Raw genomic sequence first — 19,087 nt, 5'->3', positions numbered from 1 at the left:
ATTTGTAACAAAATATCAAAATATTTTTTTTTTCATTTCATTTCCTCCAGGGTATGACGTTCGTCCAAATAATGACGCAATATTTTAGTATACCTTGCGGAATCTTTTACAAATGTAGTTGCATATTTTAACAAGTAACGATTTATCCGTATTCGCCCTATGAACAGCGAAATCTTCATCTAAATGAATATTTTTCTTTGGTGAGGAAATTTTGACAGGTATTTCCCTATCGGGTCCTTTATAATTTTGTATCTGTTTAACATATTTATCCAATTCTTTTCTTTTGGCGGCCAATTTTTTGAGATCCTCAGCAGATGCCACTTGATTTTCAACTTTATTGCCACTATCTTTAATACACATTTCCGATAACTGATTACGTTCATTCACTTTAATTTCTAAGAATGGCACGTGACCGAGAAGAGAAGTGTTCACAGCGTCCTGTGTACTTTTGGTTGGAATTGACTTCTCATCTACGACGGAATCAGTTAAATAATTGTCATTTTTGTAAGCTTCGAAGAGGGACTCCACATTATCCGTCACTGCATCACTGAGAGTAGGTATTTCTGACTGAGAGCCATCTGTCACAGTTTGTTCATCCCTCGTTTCCGTAGCGATACTTGTACCGCGATTGTAATTGCTTACTGAATCAGAGGACATTATGTGCTGTATCATATCCTTTATGAAATCTTCCATTTCAGCTATAGATTCCGCCTTGTTCTTTTGAAGAATTAATTGAAATTTCTGTTTATACAATTCAAAATCCTGCATTGTCGAATAAAAGTTGTCAAAGATTTGCTGAACTGTTGTTCTGAAAAACTTTATATTCGACTCCAAGCTGCTGTATGAATTATCAGTATCGAGTTTCTCTGACTTACTTTTGAGTATAGTTGCGTTGGTAAGTGAGACTATTCCGTTATATTCGTGTCCCTGCTTGTTACCAGAGTGAGAATTACTCAAACTCGACTCCTTAACAGGCATTTCATCGTGTTCATATCTTTTATAATATTCTCCTGGAGGTTTAATATAATTCGAAATACCCGTAAACACATCATGACCTCCAATTAAGTTAGTCAAATCGTTGGGTGGAACCAAATATATGTCGGATTTCCAAACATTTTCAGTGTGTTTTTTTGTTAAAGGTAATGTGGAATACAAGCTGTGACTTTGGGTCAGCTTTTCCTTAGTGTCACCTGAGGAGTTGCAATTAAATTACAAACATAGCTCCTACTACGCACAAATGCATGAAAGATATAATGAAAAATTATTTCCAACAACATATCCAACTGAAATACTTACACATATTAATGATTTCGTAACGCGGTATTTTGAAGTAGCTGAAATAAAATTTGTATAAGACTCAATAACTATGGAAAAAAGCATAAAGACGGCAAAAGACTAACAGAGCGCCTGCTCAATTTGTCGTAAGCGTTGACACATGTGAACTGAAAATTAGGACTGCTTGAGCGTATCACACCCATTGTATAAGTAGCCATTGGAAGAATCAGGTATATCGTAGCCAAAGTTCGTACTTACAGATAATCGAAAAATTTAAATTTTTGTTATTTCTGTGCCGATGGCGTTATCGACATGATCATCAAAGAGGATAGAAAAAAAAATGAACATGATTTTTAGACATAGATGTTTTTAGATGACTTTTTTAATCATAGATAAGTGTTAAAGAGGATGGAATAAACCTTAGAGGATGGAAAAAAATAAAGAATAAACTTTCTATTATGAGGCAAAACTAGAAGTATGACGATGACGACCTATACGATATTAAAGAATCTTTTTAACTTTTCACAAACTCATTCTATTTTTGAAATTCGCGGCTTTTCAGTTGATTCGTTTTAGGCATTTGGCCTATTTAAACTTCAAAAAATATAGGCTTGAAGGGTGAAAGTTCTCTGGAGATACATTAGAACATACGCTAGAATTCTTGAAAACGCCTTTTCGATTAGGTTCTAATGTTTAGAAAATCTACAGGATAAAAACAAAATATATAATATAAGGAAAGTTCCATTTCAAAATGCAAATCTGCGCGAATCGTGTTTATTTCCAAACGTTCCTATTTGTCTTTAGAGTCTATGCTTCGTTGCTGAAGAAAGATATAAAGATACAGAAATGCTATTGAGAGAAAGAGACAAAATCTTGTGTTGGCCGCGCCGTTACTCGGCTTTTTGTCTCTGATCAGTTAGTTTTTGAACGAACGAACGACGGCCGACAATCTCGGAGGCCCCGCCTATATATCTGTAATTTTTATTATTTCAGCTATTTTATACCGCGATGTTATTAGTATAAAACAGGAATCTAGGTAATATGCTTTACTAGTTTCGGCGTAACGTTCATTTTAGTGTCTGACCAATAGGTCTTTCAGTATCGGAAACTAATTATTGATTTACCGTCTTAAGGCAACAATAGTGATATTTATGTGGTTTTTTAGAATTACTTTGTCATGAAATAGTGTAATTGGAAGGTAATAAATGTTCTAAGTGCATTATTTAGTCGTTATCATAAAGTTTTGTGTCATTACTTGAGTATAATTTGTTGAATTTTGATGTTACTATTTTTAGTGGGTGTTGTCATTGTGCGAAGCTTTATTCGGATTAGGTCATCGAGTGTGGTGAACATGTGTGCCGGGGAAATGTGATTTTGGTGTACCTAAAGAAAGCGTGTTTGGTTTCTTGTTAGATTGTGGCGGCCAGCGGACTGAAGCAACGATGGTTACCTGTAGAGTGGTGTGTTTATTGGCGTTGGTGTCGACGGCGGCGGCACTACGTAAGTATCTTTCTCACTGTTTATCACTCTTTATCAGTGACCAGAAGCTTTGCTGTGCTGTTATCAGCCACTAAGTTCACTAGGAACCGGAAGTTCATTCAACTTTTTCTTTAATAGTCGATAGATGGGCCTATCTATCGGACGTATGATTGATGACCGCCTACACGCGTCTCGTACGCTCAAACTTTCTTTCGACTGTCGAGTCCAGTTTTCGGATTCATAAATTAAATTTATGCCATGATCTTTTATATAGTTTGCGTATTATTGACATAGTTCTACACAATTGTATGAAAATTGCGTCAATGAACGTAAGTGGCACGCACAATAAACTATTGCCCATGTTCATTTAGAATTGCCACATACTTTGCCTATTTTCATGGTTGAAATGTTCTATGTATCTTTTAAAGTGTAACATAAATGAAAAAAGGTTATTATAATAAGTAGTTGTATGCTTATTTTCTTTTTGTGTATTATGTATAATGCTTTTTCAAAGCTTAAAAAAACATTTCGTGTATTTCTACTACTATTGTTGAAATTTATTTACTACAAGCAATAAACAATATTGACGATCTGGGTGAGAAAGGGTGTAAAAGCCTATGTTTTATTAATAATGTGTTATTGATGTTAGGTCTTCCCAGAAAGGTTTAAGGATTTTTGTTTTTCACTTTTCTTTTATATTTACATGTTTTCGTTTGACTTTTATTTTTTTTCCTTACGGTATCAATGTGACTTTTGTCCAATTTCAATGTCATAAAAATAAATTATTTCTAGTATAACTAAAAAAACTCAATTATGCATGGATCATAAATTCAGTTTTGATATAATATTTGAATATATATTAAGGTCATGTTCCTTTTGCTGTGGCTCTTTGGTTATTGTGAGCTTGAGTATCTATTTTGTAGTTGAATCTTTCTATTATTATCATACCATTATCATAATTTATTAGGGCTTTAACAGCTGCACTTATGTGAACCAGTGCTAAATGTCTTGCCATTGTGACTGTTGCAGACTAAGCAATGCAATGGTATTCAAGACTAAAAATTTTTTAGTTTTTTAATAACTCCGCACTAGGGAAAGTCTGTGTCACGGGGGCCATGGACACACATAGACAACCACAAATTATGCCCATAGGCCATACAAATATTTCTCCCTGCCTGGGATCTCTGCGTGGCAGTCTGGCACGGTAACTGTTCGACCACAGAGACACCACCAAAACACTGTAGACGCTCTGGCAATGGACACGAAAATCCTCCAAATACATATTAATTGGACTATGTTACTCTTTGAGCTATGTGAGAACAGAGCCTGCAGATTCTGCCCTAAAGCCTTCTGAAATGTATCTGCATTACTGTACCTTAGTTTATGGTGAGATGTTGGCTATTGTTCTACTGTATGGTTATAACAAGGAGGGTTCAGAGGAATTTTTCGGACTGGTGCCTGCACTCTTGCCAAAGGAGTAGAGCCCATCCTCACATCCTTGATGCCTGTCACTGTAAGATCACACTTGCTTCACATTAGTTCTTTCCTTGAACCTACAAGATGTGGAATGGAAGAGAAGAAGGAGGTAGCTCTTGAAGTATTTCTTTCCCGCTATTGCATGGGGTTCTCAAAAAACGAGTCAACAGGGCTCTCAAAGGCTAGCAACGCATAGGCATCTCTGATGTTGCAGATGTCCATGGGCGACGCTTTCATCCACCTCCAGTCAAGTGGCTCATCTGTTATTTGCTCCCTACTTTTCATAAAAATAAAGCAAAACTAAAAAATTCTACAGTTCTTTTATTCTATTGCATTGACTGAGTTATAAGCAAAGCAAATAGATCAATTGCAGATCTTAGTAATGATGATATCCACTGGCCCTATATAAGTCCTAATTATCACAATAGATCAATTACAGATCCCTGTGCTGAAGAACTCCACTGGCCCTAAATACGTCCTAATTATCACAATAGATCAATTGCAATCCCTGTGATGAAGAACTCCACTGACCCTAAATAAGTCCTAATTATCACAATAGATCAATTGCAGATCCCTGTGATGAAAAACTCCACTGGCACTAAATATGTCCTAATTATCGCAATATCAATTGCAGATCCCAGTGATGAATATATCCACTGGTCCTAAATAAGTCCTAATTATCACAATAGATCAATTACAGATCCCAGTGTTGAAGAACTCCACTCGCCTTAAATACGTCCTAATTATCACAATAGATCAATTGCAGATGCCTGTGAAGAAAAACTCCCTTGGCCCTAAATAAATCCTAATTATCATAATAGATCAATTGCAGATCCCTGTGATGAAGAACTCCCTTGGCCCTAAATAAATCCTAATTATCATAATAGATCAATTGCAGATCCCTGTGGTGAAGAACTCCACTGGCCCTAAATAAGTCTTAATTATCACAATAGATCAATTGCGGATCCCTGTGGTGAAGAACTCCACTGGCCCTAAATAAGTCCTAATTATCACAATAGATGATCCCAGTGATGAAGAACTCCTCTGGCCCCAAATAAGTCATGCTAATAATATAGTTCTATAAGAGAGAACAACTTTGACATTCTTATTTAGGAAAAAACTATTTTTTTCAGATCTAACTTACGTTGTATGTATATTTGTTTTTTCAAACAAACCAAAGTTTGTGGCCCTTTATAGGTCCCTTGGTCACGGCTGACTCTGTGTTTCCTATGTGTAACCATCCTGAAAACCTAAGGACTCAATATTGTTCTTATTTAACACAATCTAAGCTCAGTGCCTATTCTGTATAATAAGTATTCAATCTTATCACAATTTAAAATCTCAATCTTATGGACTGGCAGAGTTCCAGGACACCATTTGGCTATATTATTTTGTCCTTGCTGTAACTATGATTAGATTTTTGATGTCATACATTGTATTTAGTATGACATGCTTATTCACCTATGTGGTATTTTGACCTTTGTGTGTGGGCTGTATATTGCTAAGATCTGCTGTATATATTCCTATTGTGGGTATTATAGTACTTAGAGTTATGTAAGTGATTTATTTATAAAGCTTGTTAGAATTGATTATCTTTTCACCCAATTATATGCCATACCATTGTGCCGTGTCGGTTTCCAAAATGACATCTCGCTTGTGAATAGCAAGATGTGACTCGATATTTGTTGGTGAATTTTGTGTATTTTAAGTAACGGGCGTTCAGCTCTATGTTAATGATTACTCCAGGGGTTTTGTTACATAATATGACACTGGAAAGGTAAAATGTCTAATATGCATTTCGTCGTCTTCCTTTTTTAAACTCGTATCTTAAAAAACGAAGTAACTGAAATTTATTGTATATACATATTGACTGACTGACACTGACTTTTACCTATTCTTAAAGTAATGCATCCAAATTGACATCCTTGATAAGAAGTTTAAAATAAATATAAATTTTTGCCATCTCCTGAATAACCACTCTTTATAAGATACGTGTTTGAGAAAGTAAGGCGTCGATTTGCAAAATATTACATGAGACTGATTTAAAATTATTTTTTTAAGAAAAAAAATCATAACTTTTTTTTGTTTATTATATGGAAAAGGTGATTCTGTCTAGTTTTCCATATAACAAATAAAATTAGAGATATGTTTTTTTTTTTCTTAAAAAAATTACGTTAATTCGCTTTCATGTAATATTCTCGAATGTACGTTTCCAGCGTCGACATGACACTAACGTCACTCTGGATGTCACACACAGATAAAAATAAGTTTGTAATGATAAACTATGCCAATTTTAGTTAGACATTGCTAAACAGTTCTGATCAAATGCTGTTGGTAGGTCTCTAACTTTGATATTTTTTTAGATATATGTTTTTAAACAAACAAAGTGGGATAATGCGACAAATTGATTGCATAACTTTACGCCCTTTTCCCATCGTGGTAGGTAGAGACCACAGCCTTCCATTTGTACGATCCTGACACGCTTTTCGCGTCATCAACGCGCAACAATGCTTTCACACATCCTTATCGATTACCCTGACGTTTCTTTAGGACGTCAATATATGTACTTTTTTTTAGATGTTTATATTTCTAAATAACTTATTAATTAACTCCGTAAGTTGCTTGAAGCATCGTGTTAGAAAGATTAGCCAGTCTAGGCAGGCGTTACCCTACCCAGCTGTTACTGGTGTGCGCCACGAGAAGGCTTTTTCAGTGCATTCAAATATAATAATCAGTAAAATATTATACTATTAAAAAAAGTGTATGTCAACTGGTACATGGATATTATTGATTTCAATAATTCTTTTTCCATAATCAATTTCTTGTTAACAATCTTTAACGCAATTAATATTGAGAAGAGGTTGACGGTCTTTATTAACTCATACAATAAGTTTGTTTCATAAAATAATTATTATATATAAATTACTATGAGTTTTATGTTTTAACTGACTGACAAGATAAGTAATAAAAAAGTCGTTGTAACTACCAGTAACATTACTGATAGCTCTGTGAAAAGCAGACTAATATTAAATGTCGTACTTATATTAACGAAGCTAACTTAGTTTAGCTCACGTAGCTGCATGCAAAGTTAAGCTAAGAATACGTAGTAAATAGATAAGTGCTACACTATGGATACGTGTGGAGTTGTAGGGCGGCAGAAGGGCGATATATCGATGCCTTACTGCCTCAAACTCGTATCTTATAAAGAGTGACTATCAGGAGATGGCAAAACTTTCTATTTATTTTAAATTTCTTATCAAGGATGTTAATTTGGATGCTTTACTTTAAGAATAGGTAAAAGCCAGTGTGTGAATATGAAATTATCCTGCAAAATTTGTATATACAATCCATTTTTTTGCATTTCAGTAATTTTGCGCTTTAAGATAAGTTAGAGAAAGTAAAGCGACGATATTTTACATAACTTAGCGGCATCGTTGGGTTAGTTAAGTTAGCGGAGAGGTATCCTAGGAGAATTTCCCCACGCAAAAAACAGACTCGGTTAGCTTAGTTCGCGGTGTGAACCGAAGTATGAATAGATGCCCCGGCTTCGTTCGCGGTGTGGCCTGCACTTAATTTAATTAAACTCAGCTTAATAATAAAATAGTACAGCAAAGTATGCAAAGAACTCATGAAGCTTTTTAACTCGGTACTGGTACCAAATTTTAATATTTACATCAGGAGTGTATTGAATAATTCTGTTACATGCCTTCAGAGCCCTATGCCTAATCAGGTTTTTGTCAACAGTAACATCGCCGCCTAAGATGGTGAAGCAACCGCCACTGAAAGAGCAGCTGTTCCAGGTGGCACAGCCGGGTGAGGTCGACAAGCCTTTCATCATCGAGTGCGAGGCTGAAGGAGAGCCCGCGCCTAAGTAAGTTGACATTATGTTGCTTAATTTGACGTTGTTATTTCTGTTGAGATGCGTTTATAGGCGCGACTTACCTAGGTCAAAAGAACAAGAAATCTGGGTACATACATCTTCATTAAATACATGGAAAATATTGCCAGCCTTCTGGGCACGATGCCCCAGGGTAACGTTCGAATACTATATTATATTTATATTATTTGACAGATTATATTAAACATACGTTATATTAAGAGTAAATTGTTATATGTAAAATGATTCTCTTGTAGAATATAGTTAATTAAATAAATATAAAAATAAACATTAAACAACATCGCATACGTTGCTTTGATCCCTAAGCAAGTTAGTAGCATTAGAGCTCCTTGTGAAAGAGTTCGTCCAGGGAAGTACTGCTTCTTTACCTGTTTCTGCCGCCAAGCAGTAATGTCAGCATTACTTTCTTCCGGTTTTGAAGGGTAAGGGGTGCTAGTGTAATTGCAGGCACACGGGACTTGTCAACTTATGTCTCAGGGTGACGGGCGCAGTGGCAGTGTCATTCAGATATTTGCGATTAAAAACTCTGAGTGACACTGCAACTGTTATGGACAGGCGTGTAGCAAAAGTAACTAAAGAACTTGTGTTATGGAAATTGGACACAACGACCCGTACCACATACACCCAGACCCGAGTCAATGTAGGAAAGTTAGTTAGAGAATGTCTTACTATCCATCCTTTATACATCCCAGTCCTAGACACGGGTCTCCTCCAAGAATACCATAATAATAACCATAACTCAAATTGTTAAATGATATTTCAAGTAAGTTCCGATAAGTCGAACACGTTAATTAATTTCAACTGTTTTTCAAAGAGAATTTTGTGCTCTATCTTTTGCTATTTAAAACGGATATTTGACCATTTGTCACATAGCCGCGTTTTGGTTAGTGGACGGCAGAATAGCATTCATGCTATAGTCCGCTCCGCCGGTTCTTGATACGGGTTATAGTCTATAGACTTGACACGTTTTCTGAGGGTTGTGAACTGTCTTCAATACGCAGGTTTCGTCACGATGTTTTCCTTTGCCACCGGTAGTTTTTTTTATGATACGTGCGCCTGGTGGTAAGTATCACGCCTGTCCTTAACAGTTGCAGTGCCGCTCAAAGGGCACTGCCACTGCGCCCGTCACCCTGAGACATAAATTGAAAAGTTCCATGTAATTTCACCAGCACCCGCGTACCCTTCAAAACCGGAACACAGTAATGTTGACATTACTGCTTGGCGGCAGAAATAGGTAAGGTGGCAGTAGTACACAAAGACTACTGCTACAAAAAGTTTAGTGTTTTAAGTTGATGGCTCTACAGCCAATGCAATAAATTAGTAATTAATTAATTTCGTCGCTTTATTATTGACAATATTGTCCTTTTATTTCCTTTTTATTAAAAAATAAGTGCGCCTTTCACTTCAATCTCACCTGATGGAAAGTGACGATATGCAGAATGCTCACCTAAATAATGCCTATTCACTCTCGCCTTAAAAAGGCCCAAGTTATATTATTCAGGGAACAATTTTATATTATATTTTTATTTTATTTTGTGAAATTGATATTACGATACACCATTGTATTTACAACGCCGCATACGCGTAGTTGATGGATTGAAGGAAGTGCTGTAGACAGTCTAATCCTTTTAAACAAGACTGAGTGTTAGATCATTTCTTAGACTTCAGTCAGTATTGGTTTACATAGGGGAAAAAAAACTGTACATACATACCCACACTTTTATGCATATAACTCAATTTTGATAAAAATCGTAGTGTGTTGTCTTTTTCGTTCCGTGGGCAGGTTATAAACATCAAGTATAACTTTTTATGATAGAGAATCGGATTCTTACTCAGTTGTGCCTTTACAGCTTACTGTATATCCAACAAATATTAAGATGGAATTCTACAAAAAATTAGGTAGATAGCATTTATATTTTATTTATATTTATTTAGCATTGATAAACTTATGTTATACAATCGCCATGACAATACTTCATTTATATTAAGTAGACCTATGTCGGTCGATCATTTTTGATAACCCGGATCGATCATGACCCATGCGTAATATGATCGAGTCAAATGGTTCGATCATATGTTCGACCTTTTAGCGGGTCACCCAAAGCTCACGATACTTCCATATGGCGTTTAAAAGTGTCAAATTAGAGAATTAGATTTTATTCTTGCCTGCTGATGGGTAATGTGTATAAAGTTAAATGCATCATTGATAAACCACACTTAGTGCACTAAAATCTGTTTCCAGAAAAAGTAACACCTACAAAACAAAAATACATAACAAAAAACTTATGAGCGTTCGTAATTACTAATTTATTGTTCATTAATATTTTAATATTAGCTATTGCACTCATAAATAATCATAACATACCGTAAAAAATGGACACTACGCCACGGAGCAATTAGGACGAATGATTGATAGACTCATTGATCCGTTGACCCATTAAACTCGTTGACTCGTTGATCGATTGCTTGACCTTTTGGTTCGATTGAACGTAGGTTATATCCAACAAATGCTCTATCACTTCACTTTTTATTTTTATGCCTCCATCAATATGAGAACTGATGATTTTGCCAATGTCACAGTTGAAAGAAAAAAAACGAAACAAAAAAAAATTTTGGCTAAGCTCTAATAGGACATTAACCGGTGTTGGTAAGTTGGACTACGGGAGTTGGACTACTATCGAACAAATGTTCCAATCCAAACGAAGAGTGAAAAGGCGAACCGTGTCGTGAATGGGGACTTCACGTGAGAGTGAACGAGTCAACAATAATATTGTCAGTTTTAGACCGAGTGTTATGTGAATTGTTGAATAATCTCTAATATTATATAGATAAAACTATTTTTCCGGATTTAAATCGCGTATATTTGTTTTTTCAAACAAACCGACGTTTCGGGCCCTTTACAGGTCCCATGGTCACGGTTGACTGAGATGGTACGCGATTTAAATCCGGAAAAATAGTTTCATTTCCTATGTGTAACAATCGCGAAAACCTAAGAACTCGATATAAAGATAAAGTCGAGTATTGCGCGCATGACCCATGAAACTCTAAAATTATCGGGTTATTTAGAAGCTAGTAACCCGGGTTATAGGGTCACAGGTGCTGTTCGAATCATTTTGATTCGATCTATCACGATCGACTCGCGTCTTATATTAAGTAATTTGTGCAATAATCAATTGTAATGGACTGTTAAACTCTGAAAACCAAAATCTATTGTCCGAGATAGACATATGTATTGCCGAGTCTTATCCTTTTCCTCTTTAGCGCCACTACTAATAAAAAAATGCTTTATTTTGCCAACACAAGGAATGTACATTTATATTATAATAGACAAATAATTTTAAATGTATCCGTCGTGAGAGACTGTATTAGAGCTCACCAGTCCCACACCTCAGGTACCTGGCTGAGTGACGAAAAGCTTTCGTAGATTTCTCACAGATAGCGCTACTGCAAAAAAGTCGTTAAAAACCAAAAACAATGATTTGCAACAAGCATTATAGAAGAATTCGTAAGGTCCACTAGTTCGTCCCGTGGCTTAGTTGGCATAGCATCTGTCACGGTTTGCTGGAATACGTTGCTCCGAATCCAGCCGAATCAAAGAATTTTTTTAAGTGTTAGATGTTTGTATTCATAATCGAACCAATGTACTGTTGATAAATAAAAATTGTAAATACTATTTAATCATTCTAAAAAATTGAGTATACAGTCAAAGAGCACATCAAGCTTGTCACTTTGGACCGTTCTTATTGCAAGCGTCATAGAGTTAAATTTAAGCCTTTCATATCAAGCTTGACGTGCTCTTGACCCTGTAGGAAAATGCGCACGCGCTTGCTCACTCACTTGTTGTTTTAGTATTTAGTATTAGATGAACTGTGTATGGTGACTTAATTAATGAATAAACGTTTCTAAACCTATTTAGGAATGTAAGGTTTTAAAAAATATACCACAAAATATAAAAAAATCTCATTACGGAAACCACTAAGATATAGTCATCATCATCATCGGCAACCCATTTTACGTCCCACTATTGCACGGGTTTCCTCTAAGCAGAGGGCTTAGGTCATTGTCTGCCGCCTGCGGCTTCGGGACTTCACACGTTTCAAAGATTATGAACCTTCTTCGACGTGTAAGTTTCAATACGACGTTTTCGTTCGTTTTGGCGAGAGATGTTGCTACTATCATTCACAAATCGACCCCTCCGACGTAAAGTATCGTATGTCGAAATTGCCAAGTTTACAGGGAAGCGTTTTAAAGTTCTGAATTCACTGACACGAACATAACACGTGACTTTAGCATTTCTCAGTTTTATTCGGCAAAGCTCATTACTCACATAGAGTATTATAAAATCCTAGATATCGGTTAGATGATCTATGGTGATCACTCTTTCGGTGAATTCAGAACTTGAAAACGCTCCCCTGTAAACTTGGCAATTTCGACATACGATACTTTACGTAGGAGGTGTCGAAATGTTACATGACTTACATATTAACGTCATAGGTACATACCGCCACAGAGATTCGAACCGTCAATTGAGAAGAAACCGCTCCCCCTTTAGGCTATCGCCGTTTTTATAAAATGTATAAATAACGTCACCATTATTCTTTTTCGTTAGAGCGGGACACCTGTAACTTTCTAATTGTTTTAAAAATAAAACACTTAAATACTTCATAATTTTCGCTTTAGCGCCTTTTTTTAAATTTGTTGTCCACACACAAGTGTGTGTGTCCTGTTTTTATGTATTTTGGGGACAGCGGGTCTGTCCTGCTCAAAGCGGGACGTATGGTCACGTTATTGTAATGTCCTGTTTCAATCGAACCCTTGAACAAATTAAATAAACGACCTAAACAGCGGTTATCACTTTGGGCGATGAAAAAGGTCCCAGCTTGGAATCCACGCCTCATATACATTTGTTTTTGGTTTGTTAATTTCCTTAACATGATTTGGCTAGATACTGGGAATTCCCTATTTTATAACAGGCTATTTTATAAATTTGAAGCTTTGGCATATTATTTACCTATACATACTTACAGTACAAAATACTGTAGGTACTTTTTGTTATGAATTCATATTTTGTTTGAGACAATATTATAGTATTTCCTGTACAACATCATTAAGTTGGTTAAATGAATCAAACTGGCATATTACGTGTAATATTACGTAATGTTTAAATGCAGGAATTTAGACAAAATTTAACTTAATGAATTAGTCTAACGTCTCGTGGAAAATTCTAGAAAATGACTCATGGTGACTCCTTCTACCTTCTGACATACAGTTTTTCGAAAAATGTACTATAAAGTGTACTAATGTAAATGTATAAAGTGTAAATTTGTGTAGGTATTTATAAAAAAAAGTGGTAGTCTAACGGTTTTATCTGCTGCCTTTCAAGCAGAGGCCGTGGGATCGAATCCGGGGTCGGAATTAAGGTGCGAAATTAAACTTAAAAAATTGTTTTAAGCTTTGATCCAATGAATTTGATTATTAAATCAGAAACATAACAAAGTATAGACATTTAAACAGATTTTAAATATCACCTTCGGGCGTTACGCAAGAATGCACGTTGCGTCTAGAATTATACCTCTTGAATAAAATCTAGTCGCCGGCCAAGGTACACTTGTGGAACCAGTCCATTTTCCAATCTAGCTCGGGCTAAGTGGCATTTTGCTATTTGCACACGTAACATATATTGCTATTTAGCCATTTTACAAGATAGGAAGTCTACTAGAATTTGAATTTGCTTTATTGAACTAACTATGCCGACTATATAGACAACATCAGACACGTTGCTCTGATCCCAAAGTAAGTAGCTAAAGCACTTGTGTTATGGAAATCGGAAACAACCACGTTACCACAAACACTCAGACCCGAGACAATATAGAAAAATTAGTTTCTACATTGACCCGGCCCGGCGCACGATTATGTTTGTCCAGTATGCGATGCATTGTTATTCAAAACCGCCTACCGCCTTTCAAACAGAGGATCTGGGTTCGACTCCGCACCTTTGAGTTTTTCGGTGAAGAAAAACATCGTGGTGAAACTTGCACGTGGGAAGAATAATAATAATAACGCACACATTCAACATAGCCCCGCACTAAGAAAACCCTGTGTCGTGGGTGCCATGGACACATACATAGACAACCACAAATTACACCCAAACTCACGAGAGAAATAAATGTAGGCCATACAAATATTTTTCATACATGGTAACCGTTCGGCCACGGAGGCCGTTAAAAGTACTTCAAAGCAGTAAGAAGGTTCACTATCCTCGGAAAACGTGTGAAATCTATAACACGTATTAGGCTAACGATTAGGTCGTACATTTCACCAAAACTTGGCATGCGAATATTTTACACAATGCTTATTTCACTTTCGACGTAGCATGCATTAAAATTAAATTAAAACAAAAGTATGAACAAACTACAACAATTGGAATTTAACCAGAAAATAAGAAGTCAAAAATATAACAAACAATAGTAAAATTTTACATTTTATGTTATCAAGTTAAAAATCATTAATATTGTTATAGCATTGAGTAAGTAAAAAATATGCAATTTCATTTTAAATTGTCTACAATTTAATTCTTTAACAGCATCCAGCAATTTATTAAATAATTTGTGTGCTAATACAAACATTGTTCTACAGTAAAATTCCAAATTAGGGCGTTGTTTGGGAAATATTTCTATTTTCTTCCTTGTGTTTCTAGGATATCTAAGTTTTGACTATATTAAAAGTTGCTTAGATTTTGTTTCACATAAAGACAGGCCTCGTAAATATACATCGATGGTAGGTAGGGTTAATATCTTCAGTTTTCTAAACTAAGGTGCACACTCTCGCTGATCCACACCAAACATGGCCCTGACACATTTCTTTTGGGTTTTAAATAGTGGCATAATGTGTTGCAGCATATCGCAAACTAGAGGCTACATAAGCGTGATAAGCACAAAGAGCAGTTTTTTGTGATGTTATTCTTGTCAGATTTTTACTTGGTGGCACTTCCATGGCTATTTGTATTTGCGTATTTGATGTACTTGGCAAACAATCACCATGTGTAGATAGCATGTGTGACAAAATACTTGCCATGTGTGCCTGTTCGACAAATACAGCCAAACACCAAACTCGGAGTCAAATAGGCAAATACGCAATGAATCCGTCTACACTATGGTCACATTCATTATATTAACTTGTTATTTGGCTCCTCGTGTAGACCGTCAAGTCTTAGAAAACGTTGAGGAAGGCGTCATAGTAAATGGTCATGCGCTGAACGACATACTATATTACTGGCAAAATTTTAATGATTTGCTTCAACGTGTTGATAGCATTAGTGCAAGTTACGATCTCAGGATAAATTTAAAAAAGCCGAAGATCATGATAGTTGGCAGATCACATCTTACTACAAAAGGTTTGGTTGTAAGAAATCAAGTGGTCCAAAGAGCCCATTCTTACAAATACCTTGGTTGCATCGTGAACGACCAATGTGATCACAGCGTGGAAATCAAATGTGGGATAGGACAAGCGCGTATTTTGAAGATGTCTACCAGGGCACGTTTGACGCGTCTGTACGTCATAGAGTCCTAGACCTTAACTCAAAATATGAACAACCGTTTAGAAGCCTTTGAAATGTGGGCTTACAGAATAATTTTAAAAATATCGTGGACGGCTAGAGTTTCCAATAAAAGAGTATTGGTGAATAAGAAATTAGAGGTCTTGAGTACTGTCAAAAAACGCAAACTACAGTACGTTGGTCATATAATACGTAATGATAAATACGATTTACGACCACCTGGAAGAAGGTGTACTTCGTGGCTTAAGAATCTCTGGACATGGTTCAACCTGAGCACAAGATCCTTTTTCCGTGCAGCTGTGTCTATAGCACAGATAGCCCTAATGATAGCCGACCTATTTTTTATAAAATATAAGTGCGCATTTGACCTCCATCTCACCTGATGGAAAGTGACGTTGAGATCGACGATGGAGTGTACACACCTAAATAATGCCTATTCGCTCTCGCCTTGAAAAGGCCCAAGTTATAACGGTCAGGGAACAAGTCTGCAGGCAGGGAATGCCACTTCAAATACGTTCGCCATATAAATGTGGAATCGTAACGCTTCGTGCGAATCTTTGAAATATCCACAACGTAGGGGTGGAACCCAAGCCTACGCTTAGTCCCCCTGTGATGGAAAGGGGAAGGCGGAAGTAAATCGTGTAATTCCATCGCACACTCCGTGATATATCCTGTAAAATACTGATAAGCAGGCAACTTTACTGCGGTGTTCAAGGCTCTGCAGCTTTGCCCCCACTTATTCCGGGTCACCTGTAAGCTCCATTCCAAGTAGCTGGAGACAGTTGGTTATCGGTATGGATATATCACGAAAAGTCGGAGTCAGCTTAAAGGGACTCCGTTGTCCACAAAACAGACATGCCTGTGTTTTGGCAGCGTTAAATTTGACAAGGTTGGCATCGCCCCAATCGGAGACTGAGTGTCAAATCTAAACGGCTCACCGTGGACTCTCGACAAAACTAGATTTCCTCTCCACTGACCCTTTCATTGGTCAAGTGCCTTCGACCTCCGGCAGGAGATGGCACCTCAAGAAGAAGAAGATGTAGACGGTCATATTTGTCAGAGTCTGCATGTTTTTCTGTACGTCAATAGTGTTGTTAAATATTTTTCCAAGTACACAAACACCCAATATCTAATAATAGTAGCCATGTTTAGTGCCACCATTACACGGGCGCCAAGGTTTATTTATTGCAAACTCGCTCAAGATCCTTGCTTGAGTCTCGAGCCTAAAGTATCAACTCGTTTGCAATAACCTTGTTTCCGTCGCGTAAAATAATGTAACAGTTCAGTCATATTTTCGCTTTAAAAATTAAAATAGAATAGAGTAGAAACCATTTATTACAAAACGCCACAACTCAAAAATACACAGTAAAAAAACTTAAAAAAAAAAACAAATATAAAATAGAATAACAAAAAAAAAATATATAAAATTAAATAAAAACAAAATCTTAGTAACTGGTAATGAAATGACAACAAATCAAAAACATTTAATAAATAGTCAACACTATTGTTATAAGTAGACGTCACGTGTGCGGCTGTGGCGTATGTAAAAGGATCCAATCACCGCCGAGAAGAGGCTGTGACGCTGATTTTCAGTGGGCCCTAAATTAAAGAAAATGCAGTTTCCTCTATTCTTGAATATTCACAAATAATGAAATTGATATTTTATAGCAATATGTTTGTTTGACTTTTCTTTATTAACAATATTTGTAGATCTGCATCCACCTCTCATCGGTTTACATGCAAACTCTGGATGAGAAGGTCTACGGTTTCATTCCCGGTAGGACCAATTTGGGGATATACATTTCTGTATTGGTTCTTGTTTAGTTGTTTTGGTTAGTACTACGAAGTTATTTGGTCTAGTACTCATATGTAGTACACCGAAGAATTGGACGTGGTAGTCTGACACATTATTATTATATTAATAATAAAATTAAGAAATGGCACATCATTTTTGGGTAGCTGACAAAATAGGTTCTAAAAAATAACTTGTTTGATGTGATGTAAATATGACATTTTTTTATTAAAAATGTCATATAAATTTTATTTCGTTCGTTGTTTGGTTACAATCTCTGTAGTTTATCATATTCTAAAAAATGTTACCTTTCAAATTATGTCACTTTATAATTGAGGGTGCGATAAGAGCTGGCTATGTAGTTATTTGTTATTGAGCTATTTATGTCATTTATCAAGTTTTTTATTGACCTTTCGCGGTCAGCGTTGGAGCCAACGCCAAGATAGTTAGATAGTTTTTTTTTTAATATGATTTTGGAATTTAGTAATTTAATATTTTTAGAATTTTATAATGATAGAAAATGCACTATAATATGCAACTGAGAACAAAATATACAGAATTATGAATTACTAATAATATATTAATTGTAAGGAAACTCTGAATTTTTATGTCATTGCTTACAATAAAATTAATTTTTTTTTGTGATATCAAGTGACACGACGCGGAAGTCGTGCGCCTGGTAGTAAGCGACACGCCTACCCTTAACAGTTGCTGTGCCACTCAGAGCTTTAATTCGCAAAGATGCGACGGGCACTGCCAATGCGCACGTCATCCTGAGACATAATGTTGACAAGTCCTATGTGCTTGTAGTTTCACCATCACCCTTGTCCTTCGATACCGGTAATACCAAGTGATGGGACGCACAAGGCGTGCGTCTCATCACTTGGTGGTCCTCTGAGTGACACTGCAAGGGTTGCAGTGTCACTCAGAGGTTTTTCTTCTTCTACTTCTTCTTTTTCTTTTAAATGCTACAGCTTCATCGAAATAAACGATGATTTCGCCAATGTTAAGTAAAAATGACTATGTGCTGTAGTGTTGTAAAAATATGACTTCTACTCATTGACTTACAATTATATGGACGTCGGGTCCGCGCTAAAAAATGTCCGAATTTATAGGGCGTTAAAATCGTATACAGAGCGTCATTCACGCTTTAATCTTCGTTTGTTCGACTGACAGCGAAGCAAGCTAAATTAGACAGTACTGCGATGACATTACAATTTAAATCTAACGTTTTAGCTTTTTCATATTCCTCTACATGTCACTACGTTTAAATAGGTTGACTTGGGACATTTTTTTCGTGGTTTTTGTATTAGACCCGTCGTCCATTTATTTCTAAGTCAATGCTTCTACTTTATAATATTACAACCCCTATCGATACAATATCGGTAAACCCGCCAATGCCAAGTTGAGGAACGCACGCGTTTTTAACACAAAGATTGACCGGTAAATTCCAAAAAAAATTCACTGAGAAGAGAATCTACAACGGAGTACATACACAGATTATTACAAAAGCAAAGTCACATAATATCTTAGGGGCATGTTCATTGCGCCCGTCACCCTGACACATAAAGTTGACAAGTCTTATGTGCCTGTGATTTCAAAAGGTTTACTC

The 19,087-nt window shown here is 36.2% G+C and overlaps 2 protein-coding genes across 5 annotated transcripts in view; one reads left to right on the top strand and one right to left on the bottom strand.

The window, feature by feature from the left end:
* Positions 1 to 54: 54 nt before the first annotated feature.
* LOC113230511 lies at positions 55 to 1,645 on the bottom strand. The gene is made up of 3 exons (XM_026464477.1): positions 1,534 to 1,645; positions 1,297 to 1,334; positions 55 to 1,190 (listed from the first exon to the last, which is right to left on the bottom strand). The coding sequence occupies exons 2-3, from the start codon at positions 1,298 to 1,300 to the stop codon at positions 85 to 87; spliced, it is 1,110 nt and encodes a 369-aa protein (XP_026320262.1). The 5' UTR covers positions 1,301 to 1,334; positions 1,534 to 1,645; the 3' UTR covers positions 55 to 84.
* A 568-nt stretch (positions 1,646 to 2,213) lies between these two features.
* LOC113230424 (neuroglian) overlaps positions 2,214 to 19,087 on the top strand; it is a 105,512-nt gene continuing 88,638 nt past the window's right edge. For 3 of the 4 annotated variants that reach the window (XR_003310490.1, XM_026464355.1, XM_026464353.1), the window contains exons 1-3: positions 2,214 to 2,311; positions 2,689 to 2,775; positions 7,975 to 8,101. Coding sequence is in view for 3 of the 4 variants with exons in the window: in XM_026464355.1 (XP_026320140.1) it covers positions 2,718 to 2,775; positions 7,975 to 8,101 (185 nt within the window). In the remaining variant the exon portion in view is untranslated. Of the gene's footprint in view, positions 2,474 to 2,688; positions 2,776 to 7,974; positions 8,102 to 19,087 lie in introns of all 4 variants that reach the window. The other variant, XM_026464354.1, reaches the window with a different exon arrangement.

The sequence above is a fragment of the Hyposmocoma kahamanoa genome, unplaced genomic scaffold, assembly GCF_003589595.1.
Source record: "Hyposmocoma kahamanoa isolate Upper Pololo Valley unplaced genomic scaffold, ASM358959v1 63, whole genome shotgun sequence".
In the NCBI taxonomy this organism is placed as follows: Eukaryota; Metazoa; Arthropoda; class Insecta; order Lepidoptera; family Cosmopterigidae; genus Hyposmocoma; species Hyposmocoma kahamanoa.
The sequence above is the reverse complement of the archived record's forward strand: the minus strand, read 5'-3'. Positions and strand labels throughout refer to the sequence as shown.